Genomic DNA, 27,992 nt, shown 5'->3' on the forward strand with positions numbered 1-27,992 from the left:
ATGAAATAATTTCTGGAAGCAAAGTGCATTTTGAATAAATACATTTTAAATGAATATTTCCTTCAACAAGAAAGAAGATGTTATGAACCCTGAAACTTAACTAAAACTATTAAAACAAGAGATTCCTTTTCTGTCGTACCCATCTTTTATTAGACTGAAAGTAAATATGTTCCAACAAAATACTTAAAAAAATAACCATAATGGACCATAATCTATGGTGTTGACAAATGTATGGATATATGAACATACATACGGATGCCACAGTGATTGTTATATTCATTTTCTGCTTAGATAGGCAAAACTGTATGTATCTAAGTAGGGATTTCAATCAGCATCTTTATTTATAATACATCCTCTCCTTATATCCTGGCTTAAAAGGTACAGTACAATATTTAGAGATTACAACCGCCGTAGAACACAAAAAAATTGAACAATTAAAAATATTAGAAATTAAAATATAAAGATGAAAACTAACATTTCTTTTAGCATCCATAAAAATTATGTAAATATTCCCTAAACCAACATCTATGTAAATAAATTAAAACAAGAAGATCAAACAAATCATATTTAAAATAAAAAAATACAGGTATCAATAAAATATTCTCAATAAATCTGGTGGTTTGATCAATTCCAATGGAACTTTTCAGATCCAGAGAATTTTTGTTCCATGGTCAGAATAATTTGGGATGATCTCCCTTGAACAATGCAATATAATACAATCTAATGTTGAGATAATATTATAAAAAGGCCCATATCTAGAAGAAAAGAAAAATAAAACTTATTGAATACAGTAGACAAAAGATTCATTTGAACACAGATCTAAAATACACATGCAAACCTGGTTAACATCAGATGAGTGCACTTGATTTAGAGCTCTGTAATGAGTTGTAGAAATCATTTAACTGAAGATCATATCATGTGAGTAATGGGATCCTGAAGCACTTGATTATGTTCTGGAAGTTATGCATGGATGCATAATTCTAAATATCTGTATCTGTTGCCAACTAAACAGTTTAGATTCTTGTACTGCCTCATTCAAAGCAATGTGTTGTGAATTATTTTTTTTAAATAAAAACATTTGTACTTTGTTTTTTGGAAACATCAATTTTTTCTCATTTTGTTTTAATGTTACCAATCCTGTTTTTACTATGCAAGTCCTATGTTAAAAACAGAATATGTCCATGGGAACTAAACAAAAACAGTCCCACACAGAATTCTTTGAGACTAGATTAAAAAATTACAGAGTGCAGTAGATTTGGAACTCTAAATCAAGTGACCACAGTATATAATTCTAAGTCTCCATGTGCTTGTTTCACTTAATGTTCCAATGTCTTCTTCAAAATTATGTCATTTCAATACTTTTTCAATATTTGCTTTGCAACAATTACCATTTTTTAAAATGAAAATTTAGTACATACTAAAGATTCAAACAGTCAAAATTTTGATTTGTCTTGAAAAATGTCTTGCTTCATTTCTGAGGATTTCATTATATGCAAAACACCTCAGCTACTTTTTTTAAAGTAAAAACATTTAAAATGGAACAATCTTATAACTTGAACTTCTTTAATTGGCACAAAAATCCTAATGTTTTCTGAAGAATCAAGGCAAGATAATATCAGGCTCCAGTTTGAGAAGAAGTTTAGTGAAATGGGACCAAGGAACTGGTATGGTGATCTGAGACATGGGAAACAATGCCTATAATTTCACCACGTCCAGACATCTGTGACAAGAAGAAACAATGCATATAATTTCACCATGTCCAGACATTTGTGACATGATAAAAACACTGAAATCTTCAAAACATTTTGGACTTAATATGCATAAGAATGAACCAATAAGAAAGTACCATGAACACTGATTACCATCTGCTTTGTTTACACTAGTATAAAATAATCCTTATGATGTCTTCTACAAACATTTCATTTGGATGAATGTTTTTCTCTTCCTACTTGGTTTATCAAAATATAGAAAATTCCTAACTTTGCCAACAAATACTGCAGGTATCGATGATGGCCAAATTGGCATACTAGCCTGAAGGACTAATGAGGTTAAAAAATTATAGTCCCTCCAAGAGATTTCATTATTTCCAAAAGGGTTATACCTTAAAACTTGAGGTACATTCGGACTTAATATATACTAAAATATTATGACTATTAAAAATACTCCATTTGTCGATTCGGAGTTAGATTTCAAAGCCTGGAGTAACAGTTATTACTTGAAACATTTTATGACTGGGGGGTCTTGCCTCTCACGATCTGGCCCTGGTTATAAAGATGGTTGTTATCATCGTGTTTGTATATGTAAGTTAAAAATTAAATGTCTTGATGACCTGGATCATACATGGTCATTACATGTGATGTGAATTGTAATTTTGTATTCATCATTTTTGTCTCCTGATGTGAATGAACAGACCAGATCGCATCCATTTCTTTTGCAAGTTTTTTTCTTCAATAGCTTGATTAGTCCAATAAATCAGCCTCCTAAATCTGTGTACACAGAAATGGATGATTTGTGGGTCTGAATTAACTGATTTATTAAACAGCAATTTCACTGCATATAAACCTATCCAGAACACACTAGCGTACAATTAAGATGGTTATTTGGCAACAGTCACATGTAGCCATAAAAAAATTTAAAAAATGGCCACAAGACATAGCATTGCGTTATTCCACGTCAATTTATGTTGTCAAACATAGGATTTAATCCAGAAATAGTCTGTACATAGAGCTGAAAGTACCATTCAAACAACTGTTACTCAAGGGATGTGAGAAATAGATGTAAGTGTTCAAAACATACACCGATGTGATGTAGACAGAACTGTCTGTAAGCAGTTCCTCCATTTTATGAGTACGTGAATTCAGAGCCACAAATTGTCCATCTGTATCAACACAGGCATGGGAGGTGGATGGAGGTGGATTGATTGGATTATTATTGAACATTCTAGCTACAAGCAAAATTTGACTCATCTCCCAACATTTCCTAGCTCTTCTGGTGACCAGACTTGAATAAATATTGAATCCTGCTAGAGCATTATACATTTTCTAAACAATTTATATACCTTAATACAAATCGGGATTTTCAACATGCATATGAGGCATCTGAAGCTTTCTTTAAGAATTTCTATGATGTGGCTACAATACCAAAATTTCAAATAGATCAAGGTCATATTCTTTACAATTAATTTCTTGATATGCCTTCTAACAGAACTATATGTGCAACTAGATAAAATGCATATACAATAGAGAACTTGATAATAAGTGCTTTAAATATGTAACCAAATAAATATAGTTAATTAGAAAAACATGAAAACAAAATGAAAAATATGGATCTCCTAATAGAACAATACAGTATTACTTTACAAAAACATCTTTTAAGAAATTTATCGGATGTGTTCTGATCTGGATAATATCTGATCCTGATAATATCACTGAATTATTTTCAATGTTACTTTTGTTCTATCATGAAATAATTTCTGGATGAAAAATGCATCTTGAATAAATATATAAATGAAGATTTCTTTCAACAAGAATTAATGAGCTGCAATGAATCCCAAAATTGTTTGCACAATTAAAATACTTTTAAAAAAGTATCTCCCCTTCTGTTGATCCACCTTTAAGTAAAGTGAAAGTAAATGTTTTAGCACAGCACTTTCTCTAAAATAAAAACGAGCATATGCATTGACCTTAATCTAAGGTGTGGACAAATGTATGAATGTATGAGCACACACGTGGATGCCACAGTGATTGCTAAAAATAAATGTATTGATATATTCTGGTGGTCAGATCAATTACATAGAAATGTTTCAGATCTAGGGCAGTTTTTTCTGTGGTTGGACTAGTTTGGGATGATCTCCCTTGAACATTGCAATATAAATTCTGATGTTGAGAGAATATTATGAAAATACTCAAATATACTTTTAAAAAACTAGAAAATACAATAGCATGAACATTCAGGTTTACATACTCAAATCTGATATGGAAATCTGGTGGTCTACACCTGGTGAGTACACTTGAGTTAGAGATCTAAAAAGAGTTGGGAAACCTATTTCACTTCAAGTGAACAGTGGCATCTTGATGTGCCCAAATTTTTTTCTGGCCATGTTCTTTTTGTTTTGATGAAGAATTTCAATTAATCTTCCTTTTGTCGACTAAACAGTTACAATTCTTGTAATGTCTCATTCAAATCAATGTCTCTTGTGGAGTTTAATATAATATATATGTGAAATTTCTTATTGAAAACAAGAATCTATTCTGATATTTCCAAACAAAATTGTGCATTAACAGTCCTACACATATTGTGTCCATGGGAACTAAAAATAACTGTCACACACAGGACTTTAGTGAAATGGGTTCAAACTACAGAGTGCAGTACATTCGGAACTCTAAATCAAGTGGCTCTGAAAATATTTCTAAGACTGTGTCATTTTCACAAAATGCTCAAACCACTCATCTCAAATTAAGGTATTCAAGTATCTTTCTCAATGCTTCCTTTGCAACAATTATTTTTATAATGAAAATTTACTCATTACAAAGGATTAAAATTGTGATAAATTTGTTATTTCTCTTGAATAAGACCTTGCTTCATTTCTGAGGAAATTTTGAGGATTTCCTTAAAATGCAGAATATCTTAGCTACTTTTTTTAAAGTAAAAGCATTTCAGAGTGAACAAGTTCCATAATTCAACTTCTATCACTGACAAAAAGCCAAATATTTTCTGAAGAATCAGAAACTAGATAATATAAAGTTTCAATCTGAAGAGAATTTAGTGAAACTGGTGATCAGCAAACAAGTTAATATGGTGATCAGAGCACTGTATACATGTAAACTTATTTATCACAAAAGCAACCCTAATGATCGATAGATGGCTGTTTTTCGATGAAGCCAAAATATCCTAGTATCCTATCCAGCAAAGACCAGAAAACCTTGGTCGGAGCATCATGGACAGTATCCCATGAACCCCAGCATTCTTGTAATACATGTAGATATAACCATACCAAAAGTGCTATCCGCGTCTCTTACTGCATGAACAAGGGGAATACTGTACTGTGCTGAGACTTTGGTGAAATGTGTTGCAAAGTTTAGGCTTCTTGGGAATGGGAAGTCCTTTCAACTGGACAGGAAACCCCTTCAATACAATGTGCTTTGGACCTCCATGTCTTTACAAGCTGAATCCTGAAAGTTACAAGGCATCAATTTATAGCCAATACATAATTTAGTTGGATATATCTTGTTTGATAGTCATGGGATACAATGAGCATAATGCATTCAAGATTTAGAGTTTCTGAATGAAACAAAATAAAAAATTGTTTTATAGTTAGTCAGATATAAATAAACAACAGTAAGTTATAAAGCATTTGACTGACTGATGATGCAGCATATCACCTTTTATTTAAAATATGCATTTCTAAATTGGAAACTTTGTCAAGTGCAAGTAAGGAAATTACAGGCTGAGGTCAAAATACGTTCAGAAAGGACATGGTCTCAAAGAATCTACTTGATAAACCAGTAAATTTATAGACCGACAGAGGGAAATGGAGAGAGTGCTGAATCCAAATTTATAAATACCACTTGGAAACTGGAAGCAAACCATCTATGACCAACACGTTAACTCTGAGTCAATGTGGTGAGCAAATGTCACAAACTGAATAGTTTTGCTTCATACTGCGATATCGTAACCATGAACATAGCCCATGAAGGAGTTAGAACAAAATAGGTAAAATGGAAAACATGAATTACAATTTTAACCCACTAGCTACCATTGTTGCATCAAAGTATCAGCTGTAAGTAGGGAAGATAATGATTGGTGTTGATAACATCTGCTTATTTCCCTCCAATGCAAATATATGTATAGTCCTGCCCAACTCAACATCCTCTACAGCATATGTGTATATGATACCACTATGTTAACTGAATTTTGACTGGTTGAAAGTACAGAAGTTTACATATTTTTGATTATCATAACCAATGAGAGGACTGTTTACTCTACATTTTGATAAAGTTTGAAGCATTTAGAAAGAAAGGAAGGGATTTTGTGCACTCAACATGTAGTTGAGATGAACAAATATTATATATAATTTAGATATGAGTGAGTTTTAGGGATTTAATACAAATAATTGAGATTTTGGAGTGGATATTGATGTTAGTCCATTTTCGACACCAGATGATGAACAGGCCATAGTTCCACTTGCACAATAACATGACATCATCTCCATTTTCAAGATTGACAATTTTTTTTTTGACGTCAGTTCAGCTGTCCAGATTGGACCACTCAGCAATGAGAAAGACTTTGTTCTAGAACCTTTTGTTTAATGTCTGATGAAGCATGTTAAAGAAACAAAGACTTATGCCTTGAGAAAGTGGGGGACAACAAGCAAGATCTGAAATGTAATGATACCAGCACCATGGATATATGGACTTTACTAGGGATCTAAAGTTCTTGTATGATGGGAAATAGGAATATGTAAATATGGAAATATATCAATAACAGACATTATAAATGATAAGCAAAAAGTGAATGTATTTGCTCTTACGTTGACAGTATGAAGACGGTAGTCAACATTGAGGCTATGACCAGGAAGACAAAGCCAGGGAACCAGTCTACAGTGGCCTTGTAGATCAAACTATATGCTAATCCTCCTATACCATTCGACAACATCTCTACACTACCTATCCCAGCAAACATTGCACCTGAAAAAGCAAAATGGAAACCTAAGATTCAAAGACAGAAAAAGCTGAAATCACTTTCAAGCTGCAAAACAATACAAACAAAAGTCAAAAGCTCAACTTTAATCTTTACATTAATTTTCTGCTGAAGTATCTACCAAGTTACCTATGACTCTGTAACTGGTACAAAGAACATAAATCTAATGCAAAATTAGTCAGGTCTTGCAGCATATAAGCTTGTCTTAGATTTCAATTAGGTTTGACTTACAAACTTTTCAGTTTTGAATTTGGTGTTCAAATATCTAACGTAAAAGAAATTATTTATTTTTAACTCTGATAACAACTTTGTACTAAGCCTTGTGCTGTCCATGGCAGAGAACGTGCTATGCTACCTTGACAGTCTGTGTTGGATTTCAGGAAAAGCACAAGTTTTAGAATATTTCATCCAAAATAGAAAGGTATATATTGGCCCTATCATCAAGCAAGTTACCCTGTTCTTTATGGGACATGAAATGATGTACAGAGAGGCATATATTGGCCCTATCATCAAGCAAGTTACCCTGTTCTTTATGGGACATGAAATGATGTACAGAGAGGCATATATTGGCCCTATCATCAAGCAAGTTACCCTGTTCTTTATGGGACATGAAATGATGTACAGAGAGGCATATATTGGCCCTATCATCAAGCAAGTTACCCTGTTCTTTATGGGACATGAAATGATGTACAGAGAGGCATATATTGGCCCTATCATCAAGCAAGTTACCCTGTTCTTTATGGGACATGAAATGATGTACAGAGAGGCATATATTGGCCCTATCATCAAGCAAGTTACCCTGTTCTTTATAGGACATGAAATGATGTACAGAGAGGCATATATTGGCCCTATCATCAAGCAAGTTACCCTGTTCTTTATGGGATGTGAAATGATGTACAGAGAGGCATATATTGGCCCTATCATCAAGCAAGTTACCCTGTTCTTCATGGAACAAAAAATATAAAATGGCATATACTGGCCTTACCCTAAAGTAAATTACCTTTTTCATCATGGGACACAATTTGGTATATAGAAAGGTATATGCAGACCACAACATAAAGCATGTTACCTCACTCTCCAGGGAACACAAAATGGTGTACAAAAGGGTATATACTGGCCCTACCCAAAAGCAGGTTACCTTGTTCCTCTGGGGATACTAAATGGGACATGGCAGCACGAAACATGGGAATCAGCACACTCAGGAGGAGGCTGGTCAAAGTTGCTGCAAAATAAATGAAAGCATGATATTAAACTGCTCTTGCTGTAAAAGTCAGAATCTGTGTCAAAAATATAAACACAAATATCACTATAATGACAACAACAACATATTATCCACACATACATGACTATCTGCAAATATTGTGGTTCTTATCTTTTCATATATCTAATATAAATAAATTCACACTTTACCATCAGATGTCGGGGTATAAAACTTATCCAACATTAATATATGCAACAACCAGACATGCTTATGTAATATTAATGCATGCAGTTTACCAACCAGACATGATTATGTAATATTAACATATACAACTTACCAACCAGATATGCTTATGCATATGAATATATGCTATTTACCAACCAGACATGCTTATGTAATATTAATACATGCAGTTTACCAATCAGACATGTTTATGTAATATTAATACATGCAGTTTGCCAACCAGACATGATTATGTAATATTAATATATGCTATTTACAAGCCAGACATGCTTATGTAATATTAACATATGCAACTTACCAACCAGACATACTTATGTAATATTAACATATGCAACTTACCAATCAGACATGCTTATGTAATATTAACATATGCAACTTACAACCAGACATGCTTATGCATATGAATATATGCTATTTACCAACCAGACATGTTTATGCAATATTAATACATGCAGTTTACCAACCAGACATGCTTATGTAATATTAATACATGCAGTTTACCAATCAGACATGATTGTGTAATATTAATATATGCAACTTACCAACCAGACATGATTATGTAATATTAATATATGCAACTTACCAACCAGACATGATTATGTAATATTAATATATGCAACTTACCAACCAGACATGCTTGTGTAATATTAATATATGCAACTTACCAACCAGACATCCTTATGTAATATTAATATATGCAACTTACCAACCAGACATGATTATGTAATATTAATATATGCAACTTACCAACCAGACATGCTTATGTAATATTAATATATGCAACTTACCAACCAGACATCCTTATGTAATATTAATATATGCAACTTACCAACCAGACATGCTTATGTAATATTAATATATGCAACTTACCAACCAGACATGATTATGTATTATTAATATATGCAATTTACCAACCAGACATGATTATGTAATATTAATATATGCAATCTGCCAGTCAAATCTGGGTGTATATGCTTATTAACATTACTACATATGTATCTTACTGATCAGAACTGGGGTAATCATAATCAGTGATTTTAATCATTTGTAATTGACTGCTACATCTCAAAATAATCACAATTATTATAATCATTTGTAATTTATTACTTCTCAAAGTAATCACAATTATAATAATTTGTAATGGATTACTACTTCTCATAGCAACAAGTAATTATAATAATTTGTAATGGATTACTACTTCTCATAGCAACAAGTAATTATAATCATTTGTAATGGATTACTACTTCTCATAGCAACAAGTAATTATAATAATTTGTAATGGATTACTACTTCTCATAGCAACAAGTAATTATAATAATTTGTAATGGATTACTACTTCTCATAGCAACAAGTAATTATAATAATTTGTAATGGATTACTACTTCTCATAGCAACAAGTAATTATAATCATTTGTAATTGATTACTACTTCTCTTGTCTGATTACACATAATTGTAATTTAATCAATCAGCCCGATATACCCTTTAATCAATAAGATTTTTTTCATTACGTTTTTACAAATATGCTTTTATCCTGAACTGAATTTAAATTCTTTAAAAAATGAATGAGAAACAGGCATGTAGAAAACTAGAAGTATATGATAGTCATCTTCACATTTATTGTCTCATCAATCAATGTTCTTGAGCATGGGGCTGTCATTTTATTTGAACCAGAACTTCTTTTTACCTCAAGTAAATTATTTTTTTCAGCTAATATAATGGATATAATAAGTGTTTTTATTTTCTTCTAAATCATCTGAGCAATACCTGTTTGTAAGCTCTGTAGGGGCCAAACATTTTTTTGCCCCCAATGCCCTGGCTCACACTCCCTCCCTCCTGAAAATCAAATCGCTGAACCTTCAATAGAAATTAAACAATCTGCTGTGCCTTAATATAATATTACTAGTGCTTTGGATGGAAGATAACAAAAAATGTTATGTTTTAAATTGAGATTTAATGCCTCTCCTTACAGGCTCAAAGTTGCAAAATAGGACCAAGTTGCCATTCTGTATGTCATAAAAGGTGACAAAAGGAGAGGCAGAAGTCATGGTCATGGTGACACAATGGTCAGTGTGCTGGACTCATGATGCAGATTCAAATCCTACCATAGTATCAACCCCAAATGGCTACTGTGATGTGCCCTTGGGTAATGCACTTTACTTCAACTGCCTCAACTAATCTAATGTGTTGTTGTGCATCATCAAACAAAGAAGATTTAATGATGTCAAGGTGGAATAAGAGTGACATTAAGCACCTGTTTATCAATCTGCAGTAATCCATCCTGTGATGAATGACCAATGAAGTCTCAAGAAACTGACAGTAATAGACAGTTCAGGTGTACTGAAATTTTGTGTAACTGGGAGAACTGATATGTATGTATCTATCTTTTGAGTTCAAGACATAATGCAATTAATTTATTATATTTTTAAAAAAAATTAATTAATGTAATTTAATTACTGTCCCAAAGTACGTAAAATCTGTAAATGTGCAGTCGAACTGTTCAAAATTGTAATTTAGTTGATTACAAATGAAAGAAATGGACCCTGAGGTCTGTTAGCATCATTTTAAATTTGAAACAGAAGTTTAACTTATACCCTCTAAAATAATTTAGATATATATTAAATATGTAAATAATTTCTTATATATAAATAATAATATTCCATAGTGGGTGGAAAGATTTACAATCAGTTATTGGTAATAATTAGTGCCAAAAAAACAGTAATGATTAATCTGAATTGCTCAAATCAAACTTGCTGTTGCATGCATGTCCTGCGGTAAAGTGAAAAATAATTGGCTATCAATTTTATAACTATGATTAAATAAAAACAAAAAAATGAATTTTTATTTTGCATTTCAGTTATAAATCTTAATGTATTTTATGCATGAATTATTTGCCAATAATCAGTTTGGAAATGTATTACTGACCATAACAGTATACTGGTAAACCAATTTAAAAAGTTTTAATTAGTAATTAGTGCAACACTGTAGTCAACATAACACTACTACAGATGCACAAAATGGATTTGTCAAATACATTACAATGGGTAATCATCAGCAACTGAGTTAAATAAACATCAATTACCAAAAATATGAACTGTATTTATTCAATCATAAGCCACCACAACAACCATCCTTTTGTTTTGGCAAATGCATATGTGGATATCTTTGATTATAAGCCTCACAACTTCTGGGTAAATGTATTAGCTTGGCCCTGAAATACTGTATCTTTAGAGTGAGGATTTATTATATTGTCCACGATATTCTGCTTTTCCTTTTAATCCAAATATTTATTGCCAAAACAACCACCACCAACTCTTTTACAAACTTCTGACAAATACTTGCAAGGAAAACTTTGTCTGATAATAAGTTCATCCCCTACTTTTTGACAAATTTGTATTAATCTGGATCCAGGTCTTATAATAGGAGAAATACTGTATTATATACAGTATGAGAATTTTATTGTTGGGGTTCATTGTACATGCCATATATGAATTGACTATTTTCAAACTTACAGACATATATCCACCATCCAGCTTGTGCAAATGCCAGGACAACCATTCCGACAATCCCAGATATTGTTCCCATCAGAATGAGGCCCATGTCTCCCAGTTTGTGATGCAAAAACTTCACAAAGAGTATGGAGGAGGACCAAAGCAGGCAGATCTGCACTGCAGTAAAGATGTTCACATGTAGCTGCGACCAGCAGAAAGGTTGATGGAGAACAAACAACGTCCACACACTGGACTTTGCTAAAATAGAAGCACTCGCCAGGAAAAAACAAAAAAGGCATAGTAAAAGTTTCCATCTTCGATTTTCAATTTTTTTAGTGTACACTGTAAAACACCTAGTGAGTTGTGCCATTGCTCCATCTTGGCTTCTTTCAGTTCTAGTTTGAGAAGTCTCTGGTATAAAAATGATACAGATAGAGATGTTAAGGATACTAAGTCCTAAAATTACCAATGTTGGTATTGTGTAGTTAGAATAATGAAGCCAGAATGCTGCCCCAAGGAGTGCCAGTCCCACAACCACTGCTATAATGGCTTCAAGTAGTGTGATACGAATTGCCCGCTGCTTGCCAGGAGGACAGATGTCTGCGATGATTGCAAATGTAGCCATTAGTGTGGCACCCATCCCACCTGTCAGACTTTCTAGAGCACTTCCAACATACAATATGCCAATATTTAGATTCCAAAACATGACTATCACATATACTATTTGCTTTAATGCTCCACCAATGATGCTTGCTAGAAGGAAAAATTTCCTTCCTAATTTATCTGATAAGGAACCAAGAAAGAAAATTATGATAGCGCTAGGAAGATTGCTGGCTAAAGACAGATACAAAAACTGATCTGAAGCCTCCTTCTGGATTTGATTCACTATTCCAGAAGAGTTGTCACTAGAAATGGAGCATATTGTGGCATCCTGTGTGTTTCCCTTGGAAAGGTGGGGTATGCCATACTTGTTTCCTATGTAATCATAGATATAAAATTGCTGAATAGGAATACAAATTGCAAAAGATACAAAGTAAAGACTATTTATGACCTCCAGTGGGATGTATCTACATGGAACTGTAGGGGTTACAATTCTCTCTTCATCCTTGTTTCCTGTATTTTTGCTGTGCAGCAGGTGCAATCTCTCGGACACATCTCCCATTCTAGACAGATGAATTACTGGAAGTTAACAACACCTGTGTCATTATAGCTAGTCACGGACACATGTAACTACATTGGAAGAAACTCTGAATTTATCCAACTTTCTCCCTGGGCCTTTTTCCCTTGCACACATTTACCTGAATTTAGGGAAAGAAAAGATATAATGAAATAAACTACTGTCTTCATTTTGACTCAGTTTCCAAACACTTTTACAAATAACTAATATCAAGAAGGTATACGTGTCTCTGAGACATTGCTTTATTTATTGTCTTCCAACTCCGATATGTGCTTGGGACAAAATCGGTTATGCATGCATTATAATCAGGCAATCATTTCATATGATAATTATTGTAATTATGCCATATGATAATTACTGTAATTATGTCATATGATAATTACTGTGTGCAAGTATAAAATGATAATTACTGTGTGCAAGTATAAAATGATAATTCCTGTGTGGAATTATAAAATTACACATCCTGTGTGCAAGTATAAAATTACACATCCTGTGTGCAAGTATAAAATTGACTTTTTAAAATATGATTAAACCATTCTGTCAACAAAAACAAAATATAGGTATCTTTTCAGGAGGGAGTTTACCTTACAAATGGACCATTAGCCGCTTTTATACTTGAACAAAGCAAAGGTTGTCAACACAATATTGATGCGTTGGGTGTTGTCTTTGCAACCGTATAGTTTCCGAATCAAGGCAATTCTAAGATCGGACATTGTGGGTGCTGATTTTTTAAGTAGGGTGTAATTAGCAGATCATTTTCATTCAGTATTCAAAACTGAATGTTTTAATAATTGTTTATTTTCACATTCTGTGATTTTTCTAAAAATGTGACCACTTTTTTTTAAGGGGGGAGGTATTGTCACGGAATTGTATAAATTCCTTTTATTTATTAAAAATACGTACTCTGGTTCCATTTTTTTGTATACAACAATACCTGAGGGTGATTTATGTATATTGTATAATATTTTAAAACAGTGAGTTCGGTTCATCCAATGCCACACGTGTGAAGTGCTTTCAGTGGGGAAAAACGAATACTTCCAGCGTATAAATATCTTACCATAAGACTAAATCTTCACATTATGCAACATCTTGTCAGTGAGTGGTCTACTTAAGGACTTGCACATCTTCAGCTGTAGAGGTATGTGAGATATTTATTAATTTCTTGTGTATAAGTTATAACTATTGTACTACCATGTTTAGTTTTTTATATTTTCTATGTAGCTTCGGCTTACATAGTAATTGTAAATATTTTCTGTTCCTGTTTGTGACTTAGCAAGAGATTTATATTAGCAATGTCAAGTTGCATTTTTAAGAAACATTTAATACCATAGGATCCTTATTGGACACAGGCAGGTTCACTTCTGAACCTGTTTATTGCTTTGTAACTACTGTGCAGATAATGTAATCTGTATAGCTTACTGTATATAACGTTATTACGTTTTATCATATATGCCTGTTTCATGCATAGTACATGGTATATATGCCCATTTCATGCATAGTACATGGTGTTATATGTATTTTCAGCTGATTGGAGTTGACGTGGTACCAGATGTAGAGCTAACCATAGAAGTTGACCATAGCAAATGTAAAGCTGAACCATAGCAGCCATAGAGCTGAGTGAATAGTTTTGCTGGTCGAGTAGCAGGTGATAGGGCATTGCTGATCAATTGGTGGGTGCTGATTGTTTGATTGACCAAGGAACTGAATGGGGGTTGGTGACTACCTGGAACACAGACTGCTTGATTGACCAGTGTGACTTGTAGCCATGTATTCTGGTGATGGAGTGTGTAACTCCATACATTTAATCTTTTAGCAGTGGGCTAAATTTGGGGTCTGTAATACCCAGTGTTTTGGGGATTGTAAAGATATTTTGTACATCTGTCCCTATGTTTTCATCATTTTACTACATGTATTTGCGTAAAATACCACATTTTTCTACAAATGACTATCCCTCTCAATTTCAGCACTAGTGGAGGGATTTACAAGCCAGCTAATTTGTCACTATTTGAGTTGATTCATTTTTACTATTTGAGTAAAACACATTTCTTTTCATAGTGTGAAATTACTGTGAATCATTTACCTTTGTCCTTGTACTGTGTAAGGTCATTTATTTGTATTTGTTGCATTATTAGGTTCGTGCAGATTATGTTAATTTGTCCAATATTTGGATCTTATACATGCACATATTAACCATAATTCTTTTCTCATTCAAAATTAAACATGTCATATGATAATTAAATTATCCTGCCAGTAAGAATAACACTGATCAAGTCATATGATAGTTAAATTATCCTGCCAGTATGAATAACAATGATCAAGTCATATGCTAGTAAAATTATCCTGCCAGTATGAATAACACTGATCAAGTCATATGCTAGTTAAACTATCCTGCCAGTATGAATAACACTGATCAAGTCATATGATAGTTAAACTATCCTGCCAGTATGAATAACACTGATCAAGTCATATGCTAGTTAAACTATCCTGCCAGTATGAATAACACTGATCAAGTCATATGATAGTTAAATTATCCTGCCAGTATGAATAACACTGATCATGTGATGTCATATGATAGTTAAACTATCCTGCCAGTATGAATAACACTGATCAAGTCATATGATAGTTAAACTATCTTGCCAGTATGAATAACACTGATCAAGTCATATGCTAGTTAAACTATCCTGCCAGTATGAATAACACTGATCATGTCATATGATAGTTAAACTATCCTGCCAGTATGAATAACACTGACCAAGTCATATGATAGTTAAATTATCCTGCCAGTATGAATAACACTGATCAAGTCATATGATAGTTAAACTATACTGCCAGTATGAATAACACTGATCAAGTCATATGATAGTTAAACTATCCTGCCAGTATGAATAACACTGATCAAGTCATATGCTAGTAAAATTATCCTGCCACTATGAATAACACTGATCAAGTCATATGATAGTTAAACTATCTTGCCAGTATGAATAACACTGATCAAGTCATATGCTAGTTAAACTATCCTGCCAGTATGAATAACACTGATCATGTCATATGATAGTTAAACTATCCTGCCAGTATGAATAACACTGATCAAGTCATATGATAGTTAAACTATCCTGCCAGTATGAATAACACTGATCAAGTCATATGATAGTTAAACTATCCTGCCACTATGAATAACACTGATCAAGTCATATGATAATTGAAACATCCTGCCAGTATGAATAACACTGATCAAGTCATATGATAGTTAAACTATCCTGCCACTATGAATAACACTGATCAAGTCATATGATAGTTAAATTATCCTGCCCCTATGAATAACACTGATCAAGTCATATGATAATTGAAACATCCTGCCAGAAAGTATAACATTGTGTCATATTATAATTAAACCATCTGGCTGGCAAGTATAAAATTAACTGCATAATATAACAATTAAACCATCTGGCCAGCAAGCACACACTGGTTGTGTAATATGATAATTAAACCATCTGGCCAGCAAGCACACACTGGTTTTGTAATATGATAATTAAACCATCCAGTCAGCAAGTATAAAACTGTAGCTAGGCATAATTTAGCAAAATCGATAATACTTTATAGTTTTATCATGTTTTCCTCTACACACAAAGATATGGCTCAATTTCTACAGAGAATGTGGAAAAGTTCCTCATCATTAGATGTATTTCTAGAAATGAATTCCTGGGTACATACATCTCCAAGTTACATACAAATTCAGTAACATTCATATAACAAAGTGTGTTAAACTTAAAAATTCAGTAAAATTCATATATTTGTTTTTGTTGGTTTTAATGACACTTTTAACACATTGCTGACTATATGGTGATTCTGAGTACATTCCCAAGGACACACTAAGGTATCCAACCTGGACTAGCCTGAGAGGTTATCAAACTTGTGATCCTTGGATAATGAGGGCAACACTCTACTAACTGAGCAACTATGACTCCCCTAAACTCCATATTTAACAAAATGAAAGTAAATATAAATTCAGTAAACTTCATATATAACAAAATCCAGGGCACATACTAACTCAACAAACTTCATCTATCACAATGTCCAGAGTATACAGAAATTAAGCTAGTTATAAATTGTTCTGCTGCTACATAAATCTGAATATATTCTGTTTTACCAAAGAATAAAAACACCCTTGTTATATACAGTTTCTACATATATCAGCTCTCACTGTCTATTAAGTTTGTGAGTACATGTATAAGATTACATCTGTCTGTTTAAAGGTGAGATGAGATGTTTACCTTTGAGCTCTCTAATTTTCTGCATATTATTCCAAACTCTAGAATGAAGAAACATTTTTTCTGCACAGGGTCTCTCATTATCTCTATGCCCAGGTAACTGACATTGTTTTATATGTTTTCAACTAATAGACTTGAAAGTTTTTGACAAAATATGCTTATTTTCTTCCACATATTTTAGTGAAAACTCCCAAAATGTTTACTGAATTTACTTTTAAAAAATGTTAAAAAGTCAAGACAATGAAAATTTAGTGTAAACATAGGTTCTGTGGAAAATAAGCATAGTCTAACTTCAGATATGTGTGGATATATATTTTTGTGTTAAACCCCCTCTGTCATACCAATTTTCATACTATCATATGAAACTTGTCATTAAACTAGTACATGCAGAAAACAATCTTCAGCTCTAGCAATATAGTGTCCTGAATGATGTCAGGTTCTGAACAAGAATACTGTGAATGGCACACAGAATGCCCGTCTCCATGTTTAATTGTTCTCTATGAAGACAACTGAAATGTCTGTGCAGAAATCATTTATCTTCTTTCAGCCACTGTGACCTTGACCTTTTTACCAAAATACTGATAGGTTTCTTCCTTACCTTTCAACCCTTCAGCAACCTTGATATCTGAAAATTAGTGCCCTTCATTACCCATGTGCAAGCCATCCACAATGTTAACAGTAAATTATGTTCTTTTGCAGAAATGCACACACACCAGTTCAGTCAATGACCTTGACCTTTTTCATTTTCAGCCTGAATCTGATGGGGTTGTTCCTCACTCCACATGCATGACACTGACAAAGATCAGTAACTGTAGTTGGTGAGGAATTCAAGTCACTGAGCAAAAGTCAATTTACTCTTTTCAGCTAGTGAGCTTCACTATTAACATTTTTAACCAAACTTTTTCAATGTACTTCATGAAGCTAAGTGAAAGCAATCAGTTAAGTCTGGTACCTCTACATCGTGGAAAACTGCAGTTATTGTGCAATAAACATTTTTTTTCATTTGGTGACCTTGACCATGAATCTTATTACCCCAAAATCAACAGGGTTTCTCCTTCCCCAGCATCCATGTTATACACAATGTCTGGTAACTGCAGATGGGGGGAGACTTGAGTTATTGTACATAAACCATTTTCCTTCTTTAAATTAAACTGATTTTGACTTTTAAGCTACTGAGCCCAAAATTGATAGGGTTATTCTGACCAAATGCAAAGCATCAGCTACATCTAGTAATTGCAGATGGTGGATAAATAAAGCAACTATGTGGAAACAAATTTTGGGAATGCATCGATGGCCCAATGAATATTGAAACGTCAAAACATAATATAAAACTGACGAAAAAAATAAACCATACTTAACATAAAACTCAGCAGCAGCTTTTCTTGATGCATTACTACAAGCTATTATGACTCTATAGCCTTCAATTAAGTAACAGAGTGAAAACCAGTGTACAAGCTATTATGACTCTATAGCCTTCAATTAAGTAACAGAGTGAAAACCAATGGTTTAAAATGTTCTATCACCAGTCCTAATGGAAAAATTAAATTTCATTGGTGTTATAAAAAAACAAGAAAATTCTGCCCTAAATGTTTTAATGCACATATAGTGACTTGTGACACTGAAATGCATCAACAATCTTTTGATGAATCACGATAATATAATTGTAGATGCTCTTGCCTGAAATCATTCCAAATTAATATTCCAGTCCAAGAATATTATAAAAGAGTACCTTGTGTTTCCAGTGAATAATAATTTGAATAAATAATTTCACCTAAATCAAACAGTGAACACAACAATACAAATGATTCCCTGAACATCAACAATACAAATGATTCTGCTGCTGATGTTATTTCAATAATGAATAATTATTCAAGTAAACATAATTATATTTTTTTTAAAACCAAAAGACAAACGTAGTGCCAGGATGTAGGTCCAAAGTTAATTTCTAGAAAATTCTAAATTGTAGACAGATAAAATCTGTTGCTAAAATTATAATAAAGAATGTGGTAAACATCAGGCTGACCAGGTACTTCCATGGGGAATACCAATGTCCTAAACCAAGACCCAAATAAACATGTTTACATTTACAACAATCTGAATATTTAACTGACAGTCATAGGAAAAATATTAGCTATGTATTCTGTTGTCCACAAAACAGATGTTACTGGTCAGGTACAATATGTACTTGATTTCAGAAAATGTCAAGTCCAAAACATAATTATATTAAAATTAAATCATAAAGAAAAAAAAACCTAACAAACAATACAATTAAAAATACAGAAGAAAGCATACTAAATGTAAGAGTGTTAACAAGAAAGTTCAGAACAAGTTTTAATTTTTGCCAGGTATGCATCAATCTGATATCAGATCTCCAGTGTCCTACAGGAAGAGTTGACAGCAACCACTTAGAGGTCATTTTCTTGTGACCCATGTAAATACTATAATTGCTAATTTTATGAGCCAAACAGGTGAAGTCTTATATCTTCCAAACAAATGAAGTCTTATATCTTCGCGTTTGGGAGACTGAGCAGTATGGCTGAAGATTATCAATGTGTGCTGAAAGATTTTATGCATATTCAGATTTCTGAAAGCTTCATTTCCATTGGCTAATTCAAAATGTCACCAGAATAGGACCCCTCAGTGATCTCTGTCAGATCTTCATGTAGAACTATGCAGATCTGATTTTAATCAGATTGGGTACGCATAGCCAGAGTAGTCATTTTATATTTTCAAAATTAATAATTTTTGCAAAACAATTTAAAAACCACTTTAATGTGATTACATAATGATATTTTTTTTAATCAAAACCGTTTGCTAGTCTGGAAGCCACCTTTACATTATACCATTTTATGGTATGTTGTAAACATTATGCCAGTGTATGTATGTTGTAAACATTATGCTATTGTATGTATGTTGTAAAATGACTTGCATAATTGAAAGTTGTATTAAGCAGGGGCAGACAGCAACTGATGTATCTAATTTCCAAGCATAATTTCACAGACATTCACAAAGTTATGGATTTACATGAAAACAATTTATGTGCCAGCAAATATACATGAGGCCCATAAGGGCATGGTATCTGTCACATGATTTAGATAACAGCTGAATATTTCACTAAACTGGCCAAGATAGCACTGTAATAATGTACCTTTTGTACACTGTCTCCCAAACTTTGCCCATTTTACCTATTTCTTATACAAAATGATAATTATTTTAGTAATTAAAATTTGTAAGTGTTTTAGAAGAAAAGCATCATGGGGTATTTCTTGTAATTAAAAGCTAAAAATACAAACATTAACATCCAAATAATTTGTGAGCATCAACAATGAATATAAAATACCATGCACAATGCATAATATGTGTGAAATCAATTACAAATGGCACTTTACTTTGGAAATGCATGAAAATTTCAAACTCTACCCAAATTTCCCCCAATATATCAAACTTGCTTCCAGATATTTATGAATTTTAAAAGTGTCTGAAAAATTTATTTAAAAAATATGTTCTCACTGGAAATAATGATACTGGAAAAAGACCAACTACCTGCAAACAAATCTCTAGAACTCTGTAAAGAAATTTATTTTTTCTATTAAAATATGTTTCTTCATGAATACTTACCCAATCATAGTACTTCAGGAGAACTACTACTACCTCACAAATCCAGAACTTCCAGGTTAAAAACATTTACCTAAAAGGATAATATTTATCTGCACACTTAGGTGGCAGAGTTATCTCCCCTTGGTACAAGGAATTGTGCCAAATCTCATGAATGTATATGTTACTACTGGAGCAGAATGTTAGCTTTTGATATGAATATAATTCTGGGGCAGCTGGAATGTGTATTATAAGTTGGTAACTACTGAAACATATTCTACTTGAAAAAATTATTTTCTTCTTTAAGTATGTTACCCAATCATAATACCTTAGGAAAATAGGTAAGAAGTGGAGGGAAGTACATCCACTGACCCTGGAGATGCCATCTTAGGTCCCCTCAGGTATGTGTGACAGATTCTAGGTTACTTGACTGGAGAAAATTCCATCTATTGGGAGCAGCTGCTGCTTATAGGCAAATTACAGAACTTTTGTTTGAACAGGGCATGAAATCATGTCTCTTGCAAGTCCACACTAAATGTGCAGTCTTCACAATTGACAGCATTAGGGCCCCTTGTTTTAATCCATCGCAAACCCAAATGTAGAATAGACTTTACTGAATGTAGAATGGACTTTACTGAATGTAGAATGGACTTTACTGAACGTGCTTAGGATCAATTGATAGGTGCTGCATTGAAAGACAATGGCTTATCACAGTGCTGAACATGATACACAGCTTCATGTAAGCCGTTGTATATTTTCTTGCCATTATAAATCTTACAAAAGTAACCCTTGCACAAGCAGTAGATCTGGTTTCATCATCAATTTCATATACATAAAGTATTTGTAACATTTGATAACAGTATCATTACACTCCCAGGGATATTTTAATGAAACTGTTTGATACATTTAACAAAGACATGTCTTACAAACTGAATCCTTTAATAACTAGAGGTAGAAGATGTACAGAAAATAAAACTATTACAAGCTGAGTGCAGTACATGATAATAGCTTTTTGGTAATCCTAATAGATAATTAAGGGGAAAGGCTGAGTTTCATTATTATCAAAATATGAATTGCCATTTAGTATTTTAGGGCTAGTAACTTGCCACATTCATTTTAAAGAAAATGATTTTTTGTTTGTTTTACAAATAGACAAAAGTCAAATAGGAGGCAGAAATGACAAGCACCTTCTTCTAACATCAAGTCTGGTAGACTTCTGATTCAAGCATCTAAGACACCCATCACAGGGCTCTAAATTAGAAGTAGTCTGGTAGCACAATGCTAGCAAATTTCATGTCAGACTAGTAGTTTTTATTATTCTCATACTCTATTGTCAAGTAATGTTTCAGTTCTTACTAGTCAGCATATACTTATGCAATCATTTGTCTTTTTTGAAAAAAAGAATGATTGGACAATGTCCTAGTTGAAGTGTACCTAATAAATCCCCGAGAATCAATCTGCCATACTAGTGCCATGGTCATTAAAATTTCTGTACCATCTTTAAAGGAATAGCAATAATGAAGACAAATATTCAATGAATGATATTGTTTGTACATCTTATCTACTGTGAAAACCTGCTGAATGCTGATGCTATTATAATGAGCGCTTATTTCATACTGTTTTCACTGTAGTCTAATAAATCAACCACTCAAGGGGGCCCCCGAGTGGCCGAGTGGTCTAAAGCGCTCTTCGTTACGGATAACTGCCATCTCACCTCTGTCTGCGGCGGTTCGAGTCTAAGATTCAGCCAATGTGGGCATGTGAGAAAGCTTGCCAGTAGCTTTTCGTGGGTCGGTGGTTCTTTCCGGGGTTTTCCGGGTTCTTCCTCCACCATTAATACTGTCCGCCATGTATAGCCTATCGTGTGCTGAAAAATGGCATTAAACCACACAACAACAACAACCACTCAAATCTGTGTTGATACTGATGGATGACATTTGGGTCTGATGTCAACTGTTCATTAAAATGTGCAATTTTGCTGCATGCCAATCTTTCTGGAACAAGCCTGCATACACTTTAGACACATACTGGTAATTGGTAACTGCCATTGCTAGCACGAAATTCAAAAATAGCCACAGAATAGATGGATGTGCTATTCCATGTGGATTTACGAGACATCAAACAAAGGATTTGCTCCAGAAATATAATGTACAAGTCACCAAGAAAACCTTCAGCCGATGTTAGCTCCACAGTCATAAGAAATACCAGTAAGTGTATAAAATGTGCACTGATGTGTGCAGCCAAAATTGACTGCAGATTTTTGCCACTCTTAATGAATGGGCAATATCAACCCCATAACTGAAAATCAATATCATTATGGGTGAGAGGCAGATTTATCGGCCTATTTTCACTATAACATGACTAGTACTGCCTTAAATCATCTGTCTTTGAAGATAAGATATGCAATGACCATAGTGAATGGGGCCTTTCTGTCTTTTCCCAAATGATGTGGCTCTAAAAAGATATCAACTAAGTCAACTGTATGAACAGTTATGTTTTGAAAAATTGTTGTTTTTCTTGTAAAGTTATACTCAATATTTTCAAGTATTACCTTGTAAGATAACTAATGCAAGATTTGTACATCTAAATGCTGGTTGATATTTAAGAAAACAAATTGTTAATCTAGATAAGTGTCTGGCATTGTTTTATGGAAAGAACTCATGATTCGGCAGGACTACTCAATTTCTCAATCTGTTTGTCCCAATTCCAGCTACAAGGAAATTTATTTTTAATTTTAAAAAATCAACACTATTTATTATGTCTGCTAATAATTCATATAAGACAAATTTAATTTTGAAAACTTTATCTTCTGATGGCACATAAATGGTACTAGAAACATTTGGATATGTAGATAAAATACATTGTTTTAACTCAGCATTATCTACTTGTGAAACTTACCTAATGCCAAGAAATTTTTAACTGTTCCTTTAAGGAAATAAAACTTACAAAGCTTTAAGGAGTTTTTTCTTTATCAAGAATGCGGTTCACAAATTGGTGTAATAACATAGCTGTCTCAAAAATAGTTATTTTTAAATTATGGTCTTCACAGTACAACATAAAATCGACAAGAAATATATCACAAACACAACAACCTATACTTTATCAAAGTTCACAAAATGGGACTTCAACACCTACATACAGTACAGGTAATTTCCCGCAAGCCACTTTGCATACCTTGACTTAAGTAGCTTCTCATCCGTGATAATATTACTGATCACTTGCGACTGGATTGAGGCTAATACCTAAGCTGTACAAGCACATTATGTATCCACCATAATTTCAAAGAAGCAAAATCTCTCTTATTTCATACGTACCATCGTGACATTGAAGTTAGGCAGCGATCATATCCGCATGTTGTTGTCCTGTCTCCATCCGTCATTTCGTTAGCCTAGTTCCCGTGCTATACGTATTTACCGTCCCCAAGAACAACTACGCAGGGGAGCAGTCTATAATTTCGTACGATCATTCAGAGTCACCTTTGCCTTTTCCGCTAGATGTTATTTAAAACGCTTTTGAATTTCTGCTTCTCCGTCAAGTTGTTAAAGAAACCTGATGGAAATGACCCAACGATGTGAATGTCAATTTCTATCTATTTCAATCAAATCTTAGCTCGTTGTTTGGTAGACTATTCGATTGCACAAACAGAAATATTCTCGATCTTTTTCGTCTAGTCGAGAAAACAACAACCTGACGGAAGTGGCCGAATGATGTTCCGATACCCAACATTTGTAGTTTGTTCAAGAGCTTGGAGGATGTATGAATATTCTTTAGTTTAGGCTGATACTAGAAACATTTGGATATGTAGTTAAAATAAATCGTTTTAACTCAATATTGTCCCCCCTCCCACCCAAGCATCATCATCAACAACTACGAACTTCAGGTAGTCAATCAGTTCACGTACCTCGTTTCTACCATCACTTTCAACCTCTCGCTCAATGCTAAGCTCTACAAGCGGATTGGGAAGGCATCAACAACTCTCTTCAGGTTGTCGTAGAAAGCGTGGAACAACAGCATGCTGACCTTGAACACTAAGATCTCCGTGTACCGTGCCTGCGCGCTAAGCACTCCTGTACGCCAGTGAAACCTGGACTCTGTACCCCTCACAAGAGAAAAAACCGAGCGCCTTTCAGATGCGATGCCTCCGACGCATAGTCGTGATCACCTGGAGCGATCGAGTAACAAACAACGAGGTGCTTGAACGTGCCAAGATTCTAAGCATGGTCACACTCCTCCGCCACAGTCTCATCAGATGGCTGGGCCATGTACGTCGGATTGCGGACGGATACGAAAAGACATTCTTTATTCGAAACTAGCCTCTGGCAAAAGGTCGATCGGACAACCATATCTCCGCTTCTATGATGAAAGCCCTTGTCATCGATGTCAACACATGGGAATAGCTTGCTCTAGACAGGTCCAGCTGGCGACACGCTCTGATGAAAAGCGATCGCAGAGGAAGAAGGAGCAGCAAAAACCCACACCAGACTCAACCTTCAAGTGCAGCAAGGACTGCCACTCCCGTGTTGGACTACATATCCACAGCAGACGCTGCACAACCACCAACCGGGACATCTCTCATGGAAGCACTTCCATCGTCTCTCGAGACTAACGGATACCAACCGTCAGACTGGCCATCTTGACATATACGCTATAGTGATCTTATTTGATTTTATTTTCATTTTATTTTATTTTATTTTTTCGTTTTTGTTTTCTTATTCGTCTTCAATGTACATCAAAGTCCTCTAGAAGCTTAGACGTTTAGCATAGTAATTTATAAGTTTTAACTTGATTATCACCTCGGGGTCCCTAACACTGAACTTTCCAATGTGTGACAATCAGTACAAATCATATGTTAATCTAAAATACCTTAAAGATGACTTCACGGTGAAGTTCTTGTCACAGGTTCACCGGCATTTCTTTGAGAGGCTGAACTGTAAATAAACCAACATGCGATGGAACACAGATTTCACTTCCGGATCATCAGCAAGACCTTATTACTTACTGTATGCTGTCTCCGAAACCCACGCAGGCAACCACACCATAAGCTCATATTCTAGAGAATAAACAGTTACCTTTAAATCCATACCAAGAATGTCTAAATCTAACTCTTGTATCACCACCAAAAAGAGACAGCAAAAAATGTTCTGAAAATAGACTGGGACTACATTCGTGGGTACGGTACTGAACCGGAACTATTAATTGTGTTCTGATTCCAGACTGTCCATTTGGGTCTTCTAGAATAGTCCATAAACCTTACAATGTCCGGTGCGTTTGAAACCTATCACGTCAATCATCAATTTAGGCATTATGGGATTGAGGACTGTATGCAAAATTTACTTACCTACGAAACTGAAATTTTCAACAAAGTACAAAACAACTCACAGTCGAAATTGAAGAGTTAAACAGCATGCAAAACTACACACCTCTTGTATAGATGTGTTCAATAAGATTTAACCATAAAATTTACAAAATTATTCAGATTATCAAAGACATTGAAATACATCACACTTGTTGCTTAAAATCGATGACTTGCCGATATGGCCTCAGATCGGAATTATGTTTACTAACAAGAAGCGGGAGGTCGTGGGTTCGATCCCCAACCGAGTCATACCAAAGAATTACAAAAATAGTACTAACAGCTGCCTCGATTGGCGCTCAGCGTTAAGAGGTTGGTGTTAGGACTGGTCGGTCTGGTGTCAGGATAATGAGACTGGATGGGACATCAAGCTACATGTCTGCAGAATGATGCCCCAGTGCTAGACATCACTATAAGCTTCCACACAGCAGACATCGTAGCGATATGACTGAAAAATTGTTAAAGCTACGTTAAAAATCATAATCACATACATACATACATACATACATACATACATACATATAAGAGTCTTTTGCAATCCTGTTTATGGCTCAGCTCTGCACTTGTGATTTTATTTGCATATTGTTTTATATATATATATATATATAGAATAACTACAATGTTACATGCAATGAAGTAGCAGGCACGTATAAATGTTTAACACGAATAATATCATCATGAACGTTTGTATTGACAGAGAAAATTCATTTGAATTTAACAATTTGAAGATATTAAGTCCAGCCCAAATGAACCTCTGGACAAAACAGTAATAGAAACTTGATTCTGCTAGATCTTAAGCACGAATGAATAATCTTTCCAATGATAAGATTATATCGTCATCTACTTGACCTCAGGTCACAATTAGGTTTCTGCACACACAAAAAACTACCTAATAGAAAATATTCTATAAAGATTTTAATGTTTACAAAATAAACTGTTTGTTATTATTAGAAAGTCTGTTACTAAAATTATAATACATAACCTCGACAACGTCAGGTACACCATGTAAACTGTAGTGGAATTCCAATAACCTAGACCCAGACCCAAATAAACATATTCTATTAATAATGATACTGATATTAAACCCATACACATAGAGAATAGTTAAAATATGTATTAACTGTTTGCATAATACATTTTTTTTAAAATCAACAATTCAGGTCAGATGTTAAATAATAATAGCATATAGTGAAATAAAATAAACATTAAAAAATAAATAATAAACAATGCAAATTAAATATAAAAAGCAATCATAATGTCGAATTTAAATTCCATTTAATGTCATTTCTCATTAGTTTGTCTCAATCTGACGTCTGTCCCGCTATTAATTGTTGTAGGATATTCATGTGAAGGGAAGAATTCCTGATTTACTGTAATGTCAGTGTGACCGCATATTTGCATTATTTGTTCCGGAACAGTAGACACAGACACATTTTATTTAGCATTAGTATTCCATCACAGAAAAAGAAACATTACATTATAGATCGTTTGAGCTATGTTACCGCGTAAACATGTTGAAGCTGAATAACGTTATGTCAATTCGGAGACCTCTTTATGTCCACATCCTTCTGTGAATAGAGGTGACATTTTATTACTCCTATAAGTTGACGTTTAAACCACGCTTGTACATAGGGTGGATTACATATTACGGATATACCGCGAACACCTCCCCCAGGCCCGTAATTAGCTGACCAATAACCTAAGATTTATTCGTTGTTGTGCTGCTTGGGTTTAACGCCGTTTTTCTGCGCATTATAGCCTCTCCAAAACAAGTTCCAGAAGGTGGGGTAATGACAATTATCCCACGCTCACAGCAAATCATTAAAGAGAATACTGCTCAGGAATTTCATGAGTGAATTTGGTTCAAACATATTGATATTAGTGATATGTTAACATCTTGTGATATCAAAAATATTCAACAACACTCGTTATGCCTAAAGTTTACCGACTATGTGATAAACCCTTAAA

The 27,992-nt window shown here is 33.9% G+C and overlaps 1 protein-coding gene across 3 annotated transcripts; it reads right to left on the bottom strand.

Moving 5' to 3' along the window:
• Nucleotides 1-126: 126 nt before the first annotated feature.
• On the bottom strand, nt 127-26,019 carry LOC149808473 (lysosomal proton-coupled steroid conjugate and bile acid symporter SLC46A3-like). Of its 3 annotated transcripts, XM_089977799.1 has the most exons (6): nt 23,986-24,345; nt 13,867-13,939; nt 11,654-12,930; nt 7,838-7,921; nt 6,530-6,686; nt 127-5,171 (listed from the first exon to the last, which is right to left on the bottom strand). In XM_089977799.1, exons 3-6 carry the CDS (start codon nt 12,792-12,794, stop codon nt 5,078-5,080), a joined length of 1,476 nt encoding a protein of 491 aa, XP_089833925.1. In that variant the 5' UTR covers nt 12,795-12,930; nt 13,867-13,939; nt 23,986-24,345; the 3' UTR covers nt 127-5,077. The 3 variants fall into 3 exon arrangements, with proteins under 3 accessions (XP_089833925.1, XP_089833934.1, XP_089833915.1); XM_089977808.1 differs by lacking the exons at nt 13,867-13,939; nt 23,986-24,345 and adding an exon at nt 24,573-26,019; XM_089977789.1 differs by lacking the exon at nt 13,867-13,939.
• Nucleotides 26,020-27,992: the final 1,973 nt, after the last annotated feature.

This window comes from Sinohyriopsis cumingii, chromosome 1 (genome assembly GCF_028554795.1).
Source record: "Sinohyriopsis cumingii isolate HCF-2022 chromosome 1, ASM2855479v2, whole genome shotgun sequence".
Classification (NCBI taxonomy): domain Eukaryota; kingdom Metazoa; phylum Mollusca; class Bivalvia; order Unionida; family Unionidae; genus Sinohyriopsis; species Sinohyriopsis cumingii.